General features: G+C 44.2%; 1 protein-coding gene across 1 annotated transcript in view; it reads left to right on the top strand.

Annotated features, from left to right (window-relative positions):
• Nucleotides 1-2427: 2427 nt before the first annotated feature.
• The window catches only part of LOC144608654 (ubiquitin carboxyl-terminal hydrolase 2-like), a 116151-nt gene continuing 102746 nt past the window's right edge, over nt 2428-15832 (top strand). Inside the window, 2 exon segments of the mRNA XM_078426633.1 lie at nt 2428-2553; nt 2555-2612. Of these exon segments, the coding sequence (XP_078282759.1) occupies nt 2443-2553; nt 2555-2612 (169 nt within the window). The 5' untranslated portion in view covers nt 2428-2442.

Raw genomic sequence — 15832 nt, 5'->3', positions numbered from 1 at the left:
CAGAAAGGAAAGCTCTACAGCGGGTAGTCCATAGAGCTCAGAGGGCCATCGGAACACAGCTACCAGACTTGGAGGGCATCTACAACACACGATGCCTCAGAAAAGCCACCAGCATCCACAAAGACTCTTCACACCCCTGCAACAGTCTGTTCGAACTCCTTCCATCGGGCAGACGATACAAGGCCTTCTACGCCCGCACCTCCAGACTCAGGAACAGCTTCATCCCCAGGGCCATAGCTGCTATGAACCGGTCCTGCTGAGCCGGATGGCCACAACGCATAGATCAACTTGCACTTTACCCTGTCTAAAAATGTTACAATTGTTTCGTTTCGTTGGGTTGCTGTTGTCTAAATTACTTAAATTATTGCATCGTATGGGAGGCGCATTCCCAATCTCGTTGTACCCCTGGGTACAATGACAATAAAGATATATTGTATTGTATTGTATTGTATTGTATTCAGTTCATTGAATGAATAAGTTCATTGAATGAATAAGTCCCTCAGTCTGAAGAAGGGTCTCGACCCGAAACGTCACCCATTCCTTCTCTCCCGAGATGCTGCCTGACCTGCTGAGTTACTCCAGCATTTTGTGAATAAATACCTTCGAATGAATAAGTTTATTGGCCAAGTATGTGCATATACAAGGAATGTGCCTTGATGCTCCGCTCACACATGATAACACAAATAGACAGTTAACAATTAAGAATAAAGCATACACACATCAAAACAATAAGGATACAACATTACGGTCTAAACATGTGGGTGAAAATAAACCAGAGCAAAAAGGAAACTACAGACTTTGGTTATTGAGTAGAACTAATAGACTAATAGTATAGCAGTTTTAAAAAAATTAACTAGTTGCAACTTCAAACGGAACTGCTTGTTTTGCCATGAACAAACGGCAGATACGAATGTCAGAAATTACCAGCACAGTGTTTCATGGGCCGTCACGGCTAAGTTAAAGTGCCTTGAATTGAGCTGCCGCGTTTCTCGTTTATGCTTAGGGGCATCTCAGTTTGGCAATATGCTATAAAAATCAAAAAGCACAAATGAAGAACTTAATAGCAACGCGGACACAGAGGATTGCAGATGCTGTTTTTTTTTTAGCAAAACACAAAGTGCTGCAAGAACTGAGCGGGTCAGGCAGCACATGCGGGGTTCACACAACAGGCAGCACATGCCGGGTTCACACAACAGGCAGCATCTGTGGGGGGGGGGGGGGGGGGTGGACAGACGAGGAACGTCGCTTGTCCAATTCCTGCACAGATGCTGCAAGAACCGCGGAGTTGTTCCAGCACTTTGTGTTTTGCTCATAACAATGCGGGCTGAGATGAGACAAATGAACACATGACAGTTCTAAATTCTGCGATCTTTACTATCCGTTTTCCCCCAGTAACGAGCGATGCTTTTCCACCTTAAAATATATATTTTTTAAATTCAAAGCATTGCACAATTTGGTATTACACGTGTAGGAACTACAGGACGCTGGTTTAAACCGAAGCTGGACAAAAACCGAGTAAACACAGCACATGCAATGCCAAAGATAGATACAAAAAGCTGGAGTAACTCAGCGGGACGGGCAGCAGCTCTGGAGAAAAGGAATAGGTGACGTTTCGGGTCGAGACCCTTCTTCGGACTGAGAGTCAGGGGAAAGGGAAACGAGATAGAAAGGCGGTGATATGAGGAATATAGAACAAATGAATGAAAGATCTCGACCCGAAACGTCACCTATTCCTTTTCTCCAGAGCTGCTGCCCGTCCCGCTGAGTTACTCCAGCTTTTTGTATCTATCTTTGGCATCGCATGTGCTGTGTTTACTCGTTTTTTTGTCCAGCTTCGGTTTAAACCAGTGTCCTGTAACGACGATCAATGAGACGTTCATGGCTGTGGGCGAGGTGCTATTCGTTTGCTCTACATCTCTCGATATCGCAGTTTTTATCTCTCGTTTCTTTCTCCCCTGACTCTCAGTCTGAAGAAGGGTCTCGACCCGTAACGTCACCCGTTCCTTTTCTGCAGAGATGCTGCCTGTCCCGCTGAGTTATGTTTGTCTGCCTTTGGCGTTGTGTGTGCTGTGTTTACTCGCCAGTGCGTGAAGATGAATGTGCAATGTGAGAAGGACACAAAAAGTTGGAGTAACTCAGCGGGACAGGCAGCATCTCTGGAGAGAAGGAAGCAATGGGTGAGGTTTCGGGTCGAGACCCTTCTTCAGACTGCAGATGCTGGTTTAATCTGAAGTTAGACACGCACAAAATGCTGGGAGTCACTCAGCGGCTCAGGCAGCACCTCTGGATGGAAACATCTGTGGACGGGCACATTGCTTGCTCCCAGTCCCCGTTGCTGCTGTTGCAGTGCGGGGCTGCACCGGTGGGTGGCGGTGTCCGCGGAGGACCGCCCGCCGCCTGCCCCTCCAGCAGCCAGGTTGTGGGTGTTGCCTGGAGACTGCGATGCGATGCCAATGGCGGCGGGCTGATTGGCGGCGCCGGCGGCCATCCGGCGCTGTGGGGCGGGCCGGGCCGCAGCCGAGGCACGTTGCCATTTGTTTTGTTACAGTCAGAGGAAAGAAATGGAAATGTAGCAGCCAGCGCAGAGACAGCGAGAGGCGGAGCCGCTCCAGGTACGGGCAGGCGGGAGGGTCTGGGCCCAGGTACAGGTGCAGCTACAGGTGCAGGGTAGAGGTAGAGCTACAGGTGCGGGTAGAGGTAGAGCTACCGGTGCAGGGAGAGTTGCAGGTGCACTTCACTGCGGCCCCGATACTCGCACAGCCCCGAGCTCGGCCACTTGTAACGGCGCAGCCCCAGTCTGGGGAGGGGGGAGGGAGGAGAGAAGAGAAGAGAGAGGGGAGGGAGAGAGGAGGAAGGGGAGAGAGAGAGGGGGGAGGGAGAGAGAGAAAGGGGGGAGGGAGAGAGAGAGGGGAGAGAGAGAGGGGGGAGAGAGAGGGGGAAGAGAGAGGGGGGAGGGAGAGAGAGAGGGGAGAGAGAGAGAGGGGAGAGAGAGAGGGGGGAGAGAGAGAGGGGGGGAGGGAGAGAGAGGGGGGGGGAGGGAGAGAGGGGGGGAGGGAGAGAGAGGGGGGAGGGAGAGAGAGGGGGGGAGGGAGAGAGAGAAGGGGGGAGAGAGAGAGGGGAGGGAGAGAGAGGGGAGAGAGAGGGAGGAGAGAGGGAGGAGGAAGAGGGGAGTGGGAGAGATGGAGACAGGGGGAGAGAGGAGATGGAGGGGGAGAGAGGAGGCAGAGGGAAGAGGAAGGGGAGAAGATGCGCTCAAGTTTGGGACCAGAGAGGGGAACGGGGTGTTCCCAGCATTGGTTACAAGGGGCAGAGTTAGACATGGAGTATATTGCCCCGGGTTGGGTACGCGAGGTGGTATCATGGAGTGTGATCAGTGTCGGGGATACTGGGTCGATGCCCACGTTTTGTGCCCAATGTTTGGTATAAAGTAAGGAATGTAAGGAATAGAAGCTGGGTGGATTAGTCGGCCTCTCCAGCCTCTTCTACCATTTGTGAAAATCAAATGATCTTTTTTATCATCCTGTCACTTTCTTGCACTGGCTCCACATCCCGTAATTGCCCAACACATGGAGAAGGTGTGCGTGTGCAGGGGCTGGGTACAAAGTGAGGATGAGGAGGTGCCCAGATTTGGTTTTTGAGAAGGAACAGGATGGCATAAAGTATGTTGTTGGGAGATTCCTGTGTAGTGCCAAGGATTGGTATTCAGTATGCTTCGGTTAGTGTACTTTCCCATCTCCCAGTGCCCTAATCATCTCATCCAGGTATTAGTTCTTCATGTGTGAGATCAGGGTATTTAACCGTAAGAGGCATTGCCACAGAAATTGACCAGATATGCCAGGTATGTGCTCGTTCTATGAAGAGATACTGTACAGAGCCTTTCAGGTGGACTGACAGGCTGATGTTTACCTTCCCAATCTACAGACCCTGAAGTGAATTGTATGACCCTGTTGTGTGAGTGAATATGGCTTTAATTCATTGCAGTTGGAAGGGTCTGAGAGTTTCTATTTGCTGCTTTTTGCGTGATGGTGCTTCTTGGCCTGGAATCGCAGTAGCAGGTGTCTTCTGTGTTTACTGAATTTGTCTGCCTACTCTTTTCTGAATCTGTGAAAAAAAGAATGTTATGACAATCTGAGAAAGCTGGCTCTACTCCTGAAAGATTATCATTGAACCTTGCGGTACATTCAAATGACCTGCTGACTCCGTGTTTGCTAATTGAAAGCTATCCATATATTTTCACTTCAACATGGTTCACTAACTTAAACAAAATGCTGCAAAATCCAGACTTTTGAAATAAAAACTGAAAACCTTAAATATTCAGGGAACTGAATCCAGGCAACTGAAGAAAGGTCATCGGTCTGGATCGTACACTCTGTTTCCCTCATCACAGATGTAACATGATCTGAGTGTTTTCAGATTTTATTGTAGGAAAATAACTGCAGATGCTGGTACAAATCGAAGGTATTTATTCACAATCTCAGGAGAGAAAGAATGGGTGACGTTTCGGGTCGAGACCCTTCTTCAGCATTTTGTGAATAAATACCTTCAGATTTTATTGAATGACTGATCCGATAATCCGAAAAATAATCAGGGCTTTTCCCCATTGTTGTACAGTGACAGACCTGCGTGTCAAGATATTAGTGAAAGACATCCACCCACCTACTTAAAACATTTATGAAGCTCCCCAAATTCCATAGTGTATAATTTGTCAAACCTGTATTGTGTTCAAGCAATGGCTTGAGGGAGGGAACCAACTGTCATAGAGCTAAAAATGTCCTCTGAACACGATGCAAGTTTGGAAAGAGATGATTTGTAATATTTGTTTTAGAACTTGCCCAGCAGGTGGAGCACTTTGTGCATTTTTTTAAAACTGTGTGAATTCACTCGATCAGCCGCCAGACTTAAAGTAAAAAATAAAGGGAGATTCCAAAATGAAGTTGAATGTTTGTGCTGAATGTTGGAGGAGGTGGACCGATGGTTTAGTGGAGGTCTCCACTGTTGGTCATCGTGAGAAATTGTTTTCATGATTGGTCAGGACACAAAGCATATTTGAAGATAATCACACAATTTGGAAATCAGACATGGGGGTAAGGCTGGAATCAAACGTTGTGAGATGAAGAAAAAAGGTTATATTCTGGCAGATGGTGCTGATTCATGAGAGTACTGCAATTGAGAGCTGAATTTGCTCATTTCTAGGGAGTAAATATGCCCATTAGGGAATTACTGAGTAGTTTTGCAATTGCGTTATCTGTGGAATTTTGATTCTCATCAACGTGAAATACGTGGTCATCAAAACGGAGAGTCATACAGTGTGAAACAGGCACTTTGGCCCAACTTGCCCACGCCGACCAACAAGCCCCATCCAAACAAGTCCCATCCAAACAAGTCCCACCTGCCTGCGTTTGGTCCATATCCCTCAAAACCTATCCTATCGTAGAGGCATACAGTCTCAAGGAATACAAATTTTTAGGAGTGAGTTCAGGCTTGGCTTGAGTTTCATGGGCAGTGAAATGTCCCGCCCTGATCTACACACTTCTGTGCTTGATATTCCAATTTTCACGACAGCTTTTCCATGCTTTGCAGAGTCTATGCAGAACTTGGGGTTGTTTGTCTCCAGTTTCCATCTTCCAGTGTTAAGACTAGTCATCTCGATTTATAGATGATACTTGCAGCTGACTGACCCGAGTAGATCACCTCTTACTGTTTGTGCTGCCTAAAACCCAGTTGAGCAGTGAGCTAATCCAATGCAACTTAAAGATACATTCTGCCTTTCAGTGTCTCAACATGGGACTGTGTGTATGAGGGATGTTCTGAGTGAAAGAGCTAATGCTTATTCCACCTCCAAAGACCTGATTGGTATCAGAGAGGAACATCAAACACTTCTATACTTAATAACATATAGATAGACACAAAATGCTGGAGTCACTCAGCGGGACAGGCAGACAGTCTGAAGAAGTGTCTTGACCTGAAACATCACCATTCATTCTCTCCAGAGATGCTGCCTGTCCCACCTAGTTACTCCAGCATTCTATGTCTATCTTCGGTGTACAACCAGCATCTGCAGCTCCTTCCTACACTTATTCACATGTACCCTGGTTTGAGTTACAGACTTAAATCTAATTGCAAGCTTTTGGATTTCTAGATAGAAAAAAAAAACTTGCAAAAGGATAAGATGTTAAAATCTAAATGAGGGATATTGATGGGATATTATTTGGAAAAGATGGACTAGAAATGGGTTGTAGTGTGACGTATAATCAGGAAGCTTGCATGTGGATTAATGGTCCTTGGGAGTGGAATACCTGCTGGGGTCACAGTGAGAGTAACAGGAAAGATGTAATTGCTCTGGAATTAGTGCAGTGGAGATTTGAGGATGTTGCCAGGACTGGAAAATGTAGCTTTGACAGAAGATTAGATAAACTAGAGTTGTATTCCTTGTAATAGTGGCAGCTGAATGGTGACTTAATTGGGATGTTTACAATTATGAGCTGCTTATATTGTGTAAATGGGAAGGATCTATTTCCCAAAGCACAGGGTCCAAAATAGGGATCATTGGGTTTTAGATGGGATATAAGGGGTGAAGAGACACCCAGAGGGTGGTGGGTGTGTGGAATTCACTGCCTGAAGGAAAGAAGAGGCAGAAATCTTCATCTCATTTTAACAAAGTGCTTGAACATTTGTGACTTGCAGACCTGTGGGTCAAGTTCAGGAAGGTGGGGTTTGGCTTGTAGCCCTTATTCCAGCCAACATATGACGAGCTGAATGACCTGTTCCATAATGATCAATTTTCTATAATTTCATGAACAGAGAACGTGTTATTCATCGAAAGCTGGGGAAGGTCATTGAAAGGTAAAATGCAGACTAACCGACACCTCACAACTGGAATCTAATAATTGTTTTGGGGTTATACATACATCTAAAAGAAAAGTTTATTTGGAATGAATTTCTAGTTAGAATCTGATCTAAGGGTTAACGCCTTGTAATATAACATATAACATATAACATATAACAACTACAGCATGGAAACAGGCCTGTCCGGCCCTACCAGTCCACGCCGACCATTCTCCCTGACCTAGTCTCATCTACCTGCACTCAGACCATAACCCTCCAATCCCCTCCTATCCATATACCTATCCAATTTACTCTTAAATAATAAAATCGAGCCAGCCTCCATCACTTCCACCGGAAGCCCATTCCATACAGCCACAACCCTCTGAGTAAAGAAGTTCCCCCTCATGTTACCCCTAAACCTTTGTCCCTCAATTCTGAAGCTATGTCCCCTTGTTGGAATCTTCCCCACTCTCAAAGGGAAAAGCCTACCCACGTCAACTCTGTCCGTCCCTCTCAAAATTTAAAAAACCTCTATCAAGTCCCCCCTCAACCTTCTACGCTCCAAAGAATAAAGACCCAACCTGTTCAACCTCTCTCTGTAGCCTAAGTGCTGAAACCCAGGCAACATTCTAGTAAATCTCCTCTGTACCCTCTCCATTTTGTCGACATCCTTCCTATAATTTGGCGACCAGAACTGCACACCATACTCCAGATTTGGCCTCACCAATGCCCTGTACAATTTCAACATTACATCCCAACTTCTATACTCGATGCTCTGATTTATAAAGGCAAGCATACCAAACGCCTTCTTCACCACCCTATCCACATGAGATTCCACCTTCAGGGAACAATGCACAGTTATTCCCAGATCCCTCTGTTCCACTGCATTCCTCAATTCCCTACCATTTACCCTGTACGTCCTATTTTGATTTGTCCTACCAAAATGCAGCACCTCACACTTATCAGCATTAAACTCCTTCTGCCATCTTTCAGCCCACCCTTCCAAAAGGCCCAAGTCTCTCTGTAGACTTTGAAAATCTACCTCACTATCAACTACTCCACCTATCTTAGTATCATCTGCATATTTACTAATCCAATTTGCCACACCATCATCCAGATCATTAATGTAAATGACAAACAACAGTGGACCCAACACAGATCCTTGGGGCACTCCACTAGACACTGGCCTCCAACCTGACATACAATTGTCAACCGTTACCCTCTGGTATCTCCCATTCAGCCATTGTTGAATCCATCTTGCAACCTCACTATTAATACCCAACGATTTAACCTTCTTAATCAACCTTCCATGTGGAACCTTGTCAAATGCCTTACTGAAGTCCATATAGACAACATCCACAGCCTTGCCCTTATCAATTTCCCTGGTAACCTCTTCAAAAAATTCAAGAAGATTAGTCAAACATGACCTTCCAGGCACAAATCCATGTTGACTGTTTCTAATCAGGCCTTGATTATCCAAATAATTATATATATTGTCCCTAAGTATCTTTTCCATTAATTTTCCCACCACAGACGTCAAACTAATAGGTCTATAATTGCTAGGTTTACTTTTAGAACCTTTTTTAAACAAAGGCACAACATGCGCAATGCGCCAATCTTCCGGCACCATCCCTGTTTCTAATGACGTTTGAAATATTTCCGTCATAGCCCCTGCTATTTCTGCACTAACTTCCCTCAATGTCCTAGGGAATATCCTATCAGGACCTGGAGACTTATCCACTTTTATATTCTTCAAAAGTGTCCGTACCTCCTCTTCTTTAATCCTCCTAATTTCCATCACTACTCTACTTGTTTCGCTTACCTCACATAATTCAATATCCTTCTCCTCGGTAAATACCGAAGAAAAGAAATTGTTTAATATCTCCCCCATTTCTTCCGGCTCAGCACATAGCTGTCCACTCTGACTCTCTAATGGACCAATTTTATCCCTCACTATCCTTTTGCTATTGACATATCTGTAGAACCCCTTGGGGTTTACTTTTACATTACTTGCCAAAGCAGCCTCATATCTTTTTTTCGCTTTTCTAATTTCCTTTTTAAGATTCCTTTTACATTCTTTATATTCCTCAAGAACCTCATTTACTCCCTGCCGCTTATATTTATTGTATATCTCCCTCTTTTTCCGAACCAAGTGTCCAATTTCCCTGGAAAACCATGGCTCTTTCAAATTATTATTCTTTCCTTTCCACCGAACAGGGACATAAAGACTCTGTACTCTCAAAATTTCACCTTTAAATATCCTCCATTTCTCTATTATATCCTTTTCATAAAACAACAATTTCCATTTCACTCCTTTTAAATCCTTTCTCATCTCCTCAAAATTAGCCTTTCTCCAATCCAAAATCTCAACCCTTGGTCCAGATTTGACCTTCTCCATAATGATATTGAAACTAATGGCATTATGATCACTAGACCCAAAGTGCTCCTCAACACATACCTCCGTCACCTGACCCATCTCATTTCCTAACAGGAGGTCCAACACTGCCCCTTCTCTGGTAGGCACCTCTACGTATTGCTGCAAAAAACTATCCTGCACACATTTTACAAACTCCAAACCATCCAGCCCTTTAACAGAATGTGATTCCCAGTCTATATACGGAAAATTGAAATCACCCACAATCACCACTCTGTGCTTACTACTAATATCTGCTATCTCCTTACATATTTGCTCTTCCAATTCTCGTTCCCTATTTGGCGGTCTATAATACACCCCTATAAGTGTTGCTAAACCTTTCTCATTTCTGAGTTCCACCCAAACAGCCTCCTTAATCGAGCCTTCTAGTCTGTCCTGCCAAAGCACTGCTGTGATATCCTCCCTGACAAGCAATGCAACACCCCCACCTCTTGCCCCTCCGATTCTATCACATCTGAAACAATGAAATCCTGGAATATTTAATTGCCAATCGCAACCCTCCTGCAACCATGTTTCACTGATCGCCACAACATCATACTTCCAGATGTCAATCCAGGCTCTAAGCTCATCCACCTTTCTTACAATGCTCCTAGCATTAAAATATACACATTTAAGGGACCCATCATTTCTTATTCTCAGTTTATTTCTTTTCCCTTCTTTCTCTCCTACATATTGGGTCTGAGTGTTTCCCTTTTCTGCCTCCTGCCTCACACACTGCCTATTAGCTATCTGTGTTTGAGTCCCTCCCCCCAACCGTACTAGTTTAAAGTCTCCGCAGTTATTTTAGCAAATCTCCCCGCCAGGATATTGGTTCCCCTCGGGTTCAGATGCAACCCGTCCTTTTTGTACAGGTCATACTTCCCCCAGAAGAGGTCCCAATGATCCAGAAACTTGAAACCCTGCTCCCTGCACCAGTTCCTCAGCCACGTATTTATCCTCCACCTCACTCCATTCCTATTCTCACTATCGCGTGGCACAGGCTGTAAGCCTGAGATTATTACTTTGGAAGTCCTTTTTTTTAACTCTCTTCCTAGCCCCCTGAATTCTCCTTTCAGGACCTCTTCCCTTATCCTACCTATATTGTTGGTACCTATATGTACCACGACCTCTGGCTCCTCTCCCTCCCCTTTCAGGATATCCTGGACACGCTCAGACACATCCCGGACACCGGCACCAGGGAGGCAAACCACCATCCGGGTCTCCCGACTGCGTCCACAGAAACGCCTATCTGACCCCCTCACTATAGAGTCCCCTATTACTACTGCTCTCCTCTTCCTTTCCCTACCCTTCTGAGCAACAGGGCCGGACTCCTTGCCAGAGGCCCGGGCACCGTCGTTGCCCCCAGGTAGGCTGTCCCCCCCAACAGTACTTAAACAGGAGTACTTATTTCCAAGGGGTACAGCCACCGGGGTACTCCCTAGTCCCTGCCTCTGTTCCTTGCCCCCCCTAACAGTGACCCACTTGTCTACCTCCCGTGGTCTAGGAGTGACCACCTCCCTGTAACTCCTATCTATAACCTCCTCACTCTCCCTGATCAGACGGAGGTCATCAATCTGCCGCTCCAGGTTCCTAATACGGTCCCTTAGGAGCCCCATCTCGTCACACCTGGCGCAGATGTGGATGTCTGGAAGACTATCAGACTCCCAGATTCCCCACATCTGACACCCAGAACAAAAAACTGCCCTGGCAGTCATACTCTCCAAACAAAGCCCCGCGCTCGGTTACTAAACCTACCGCCCGGCCGCTACTCCAACCGCTCCAACCGCCCACCCAAAAGAACTGAGTGATCTCCTGGGAGAGGCGAAAAACCGGATAAAAAACCCAGGCCAATTTGGGAAAAAATCCGGGAAATTCCTCTCCGACCCCAAGCTAGGCGATCGAAACTAGTCCGGGAGATCACACAGGTCTTACTCCTTACTATCCCCACACAATCCCCACACAATCCCCACACACTACTTCCCAAGCAACACAGCTAGGTGCTGCTTGCTACTGCTGCTTGCTGCTGCTGCTGCTACTGCTGATTGCTGCTGCTGCTACTGCTGATTGCTGCTGCTGCTGCTGCTGCTGCTGCTACTGCTGATTGCTGCTGCTGCTCTAGGATGTAATATGTCTAGGATGTTGCGTCTTGCCCCATTTATTATCTGATTCATAAGGTGACATGTGGGAGATGAGCGAGAGCTCATGACTTTGTTCATGTACATACTTTACCGATGTCAGGGGTCAACTCTCAACTTTAGTTTCCGTTGTTTATTTAATGAATCATCTAGTTCATGTAAAAATCGGCAAAAACTTACTTTTTTTCCCGAAAAAAAAACTTTTTTTCTGACTCATCTTCCTTTGGCTGGGTTCATGAATTGTGTGTGGTGCTCCCTTGTACCTCACCTGATTGACCATTTGTTCAAGCTCCCAAATTACGACACATACTTGACCAAGTGGATTGTCGTCGCGATCTCTGTTATCATCTGGAAGATGTCACCAGTTAAAATGCATTTCAATTAAACAGCTCCCTCAACCTCAGGATAGTCATGCTGACACTGAAATGCGTCTGAAATATAGCCATTGTTTAATAAAATGTCACATTTGCACACAAGAAACATCAATGTGATAAATGACCAGGTGTGGTAATGAGTTCTGGGGATGAGGTGTGAGAGGGTGTTACGGTTGAGGCTGGAATTTATAGTAGACAGTGAATAGCCAAGGGACTATATAAATTGTTCTGGTGCATTTTTAATTAATTTTTATCTGCACAGATTAGAAATAGGAACTGGTAATATTTTAAAGCGTACTGCAGCTGTAGGTAAATCATAACAACCTCGACCCCATGTGACAGATGTAGCGTTGAGTTAAATTTAATTTGGAATTTTTGGCTGTGAGTTCAATTTGCTTGTGCAGAACATGGAGTTTTGTTTTGACCAGGCTGTAAGTCGGGCCACAGAGGGTAGGTTCTTAATTGGGAAACGTATTCATCAGAGCTTGGTTACGAGCCCAGGTCTCATCTGATTTTCTAGGGTTCATGCATCCACAAATTCTGTTCCAGAGTATAAAGCCAGCTTTTCATTTTGTTAATGGATCACTTGACACGGGTGTCTAGTGACCATTTGCCATCACGGAGTTGCAGGTTTAGCAGCGTTTGTTTAAAAAAAAAGTCTGGATCAAGTTGCAGGAGAGAGAACGAGTGAACCACTCAGCGACTGAATGACAGTGTGAGAGGAGTCAGTGGGAGGGGAGCGAGGCCTCAAGCAGATCAAATCCTGATCTCAATTCCAGCTCAGTGGAGAATCTTTGCGCAGTTGAACATTTCAGATTCTTCGGGCAGATTTGAACTAAGATTGCAGAGAGACGGAATAAAGCAGTAAGTGGGAAAACCTGCAGTTTTGTTTTCAAACCTTGTACGACTGCACAGAAGCAGGATTAATGTAGCACTTCAAAACAGTGATGGAATTTAATTCCCTTCAGCATAGGTGCACGAGAAGGGAAAGAGGGTTAGGCATGCACAATCAATGGGGTTAGGGTGTGTACGGGCATGGCTAAGGTGTGCAGGGATAGGCTGGGTGTGCCTGTGTTTGCGGTGTGTGTGCACATATGTGAATGAGTGCATCTGGGACATGAAGGTATTTGGGGGACAAGTATGGGCATGTCTACTTGAATGTTGTAAAAGACCTCCGTGTGTTGGAGGCAGAAAGATAACCTTACAGGGTGTATACGATCATGAGGGGAATATAAAAAGTGAATGCCACTTCTTCCTCCTAATACAGCTGACCCTTGGGTTTGGTTTATTATAACTTTTTGTGAATCATGGGAGAGAGGGATTAATTACAAAAGAGACTGGGTTAAGAGTAGCTCTCTCTTCTTTGAGTCGGAGAGATCTTATGGAGTTGAACTTCCAGTTCAAGATTTGAGTGCAAGTTCCAGGCTTTTGCTCAGAATGTAGCACTTGTGAGGTATGATATTCAGATTGGATGTTAAAACCATCTCTCCGATGGGTGTAAAATAAACCTTTCCAGATTACATCTAGTACCATGTGCCAGTCATAGTCGTACAGCATAGATACAGGCCCTTTGACCCAATCAAGATACCACATCTGCCCTGGTCCCACATGTCCGCATCTGACCCATATCCCTCTAAACCTTTCCTATCTGTGTACCTGTCAAAATGTCTTTTATATGTTGTTATGGTAGCTGCCTCAACCATCTCCTACAGCAGCTCGTTCCATTTACCCATCATGCAGTGATTCCAGAAATCCAGAAAATGGATGCATGCGTGAAGGGAAGGTTTTAGATTTTGAGGGAACTAAATTTGCCTCTGGGGATGTGGAACTGCCCACAAGCTAGACAGGTGGCATCTTAGCATAAAAACAACCAATATTCTCACTGAGTGGCAGGGGGTGGATTACATGTGCTTCTGGTAAGGATTTAAACCAACTTGGCAAGGACAATGGGAACCTGAGGATAAAATCAGAAGATAGACACAAAATGCTGGAGTAACTCAGCAGGACAGGAGGCATCTCTGGAGAGAAGAAATGGGTGATATTTCAGATCGAGACCCTTCTTCAGATTGAATAATGGATTCTACAACTTCCTCAATTCTATCGTCTGTATTAAACCTTTATGTCATTGTATACTTTTTCTTTCAATTTGACACCATCCATAATTTCCTTGGCCACAGAAGATGCAACATTGTCATACAGCCTCAGTTTGTCATTGGAATTTACCTTTGCTAGGATTTGATTTGATCTAGGCAACATCTAAAATCTCACAATCACTGCAGTACATGCACCTATGGTTTCTAGACTTGTAACTGGTCCGATGGAATGGCTGTTTTTAGGGAACCTTGATATTACTCCAATCAGTAACATCCTGCCTTCACAGTTTCTCATTTCCACCTCGACCTAGTCTACACCCTGAGCTAATATCATTTTATGAATCTACGGAAAGGGAAAAATCCTTGCCTTCGTCTTTCAAAGTTTATAAAGAATAGGAAACTGAAAAGGGCTTAGACTCAACAATTGAATAAGGGTCTCGACCCGAAACATCACCCATTCCTTCTCTCCAGAGATGTTGCCTGTTCTGTTGAGTTACCCCAGCATTTTGTGTCTACCTTCGGTTCAAACCAGCAACTGCAGTTCTTTCCTGCACGATAAAATCAGAAGATGCACTGTAAACAAAGTAGTAACATCTACTTCCTTGATGATGCTAAAGTTTTTGCTGCTTTATAGTAATTTGTTGAGTCTAAGCCAGTTTCCCTCTTTTAGTTATTAAGATGTATCCAATTATTGTATAATATTCTACATAGAAACATAGAAAATAGGTGCAGGAGGAGGCCATTTGGCCCTTTGAGCCAGCACCGCACTTGATGCACTTTCATAGATATTGACACAACTAGAAGTTGTTGTAGAATGAAATGTCAATGAAGTGTTCAGGTTGATCTCCTTGTATTAAAACTCTAAAATTAACCAGGCAGTCTGCATAACATAAAATCCTATTTGTGCTTTTGTATGAGAGATACAGAACCAACCATAACAAATTAATACTTTGATAGTTTCCAATCCAGTAGCATTAACATAGACATGGGCCAAATTTCTGTGATTTCCAAATACTAAGCTATCATGTTACATTTCCGAAGAGCTGTTATATTCTCAGGGGGGATGGTCATGCTCCTATGAGCAAACACTGGAAAGATGTATATTAAACAATCATCTTATGCAGCCTTGTTGCTCATAGCACAAGATTTGACACAATTTTACAGATTTGTATGGCCATTAACTTTGAAGGTAAATACTGCGTGGTGCTGGGTGAGTTTGTATATAATCTACAAGTATTGGGGATGTAATTTTGTTGAAATAATTTTTACAGTGTGAATGTAATAGGATTGCGGCAAGTATATGGATAGATTGTAGAGTAGGGAATAATTCTACAGAAAATATTTTCTTCACCCGTGCTTGCTGCTTTATGTAGGTTGGTTATGTTTTGTCTTGAATACGCTTTTCAAATAAATGACATGCTTATAAATAATTATCCGTATTATCAGGTATAAACAAGCGAAAGGGCCAACATGTGAATTGTCAGATGCAAGATATGTGGTCAAAGAATTTTAAATAAAGATACAGTGTTAGGCCAATTTCACTTCGTACCTTTTTTGTTTATACTGATCAAATGATGCAGTTTGAACAAATTTAGCTTTGCTAGTACACAGAACCTCTGTGGATTTAAGTTACAAACTGAGAAATTATTTTATTTGTTGCATATAGCCAGCACCTTTGCACAGTTTCTGTATATAATTCACATATTGTCAGTGTGAAGTGTGAACTAGTTTGCATTAAATGTGCAAACAGTTCCTTCCAGTAAAAGCAATTTTGTAGCCCGTCAGTTCTTATAGCAACTAGCTTTATGACCCATTTTAGGGAGGTGGATGTAGGAGGTAAATAATTATACTAGACTGTTTAGAATTTTTATGTTTTTGCAATGGACCAATGTTTGACAAGTGATTTTTTTTTCTTCAAACTCTGTTGGTATTGAATTATCCCTGTGGAAGAGATAGTGATAACCCACTATCTGGGCGGCATGGTGGCATTAT

Source organism: Rhinoraja longicauda, chromosome 32 (genome assembly GCF_053455715.1).
Source record: "Rhinoraja longicauda isolate Sanriku21f chromosome 32, sRhiLon1.1, whole genome shotgun sequence".
Lineage (NCBI taxonomy): Eukaryota > Metazoa > Chordata > Chondrichthyes > Rajiformes > Arhynchobatidae > Rhinoraja > Rhinoraja longicauda.
The sequence above is the reverse complement of the archived record's forward strand: the minus strand, read 5'-3'. Positions and strand labels throughout refer to the sequence as shown.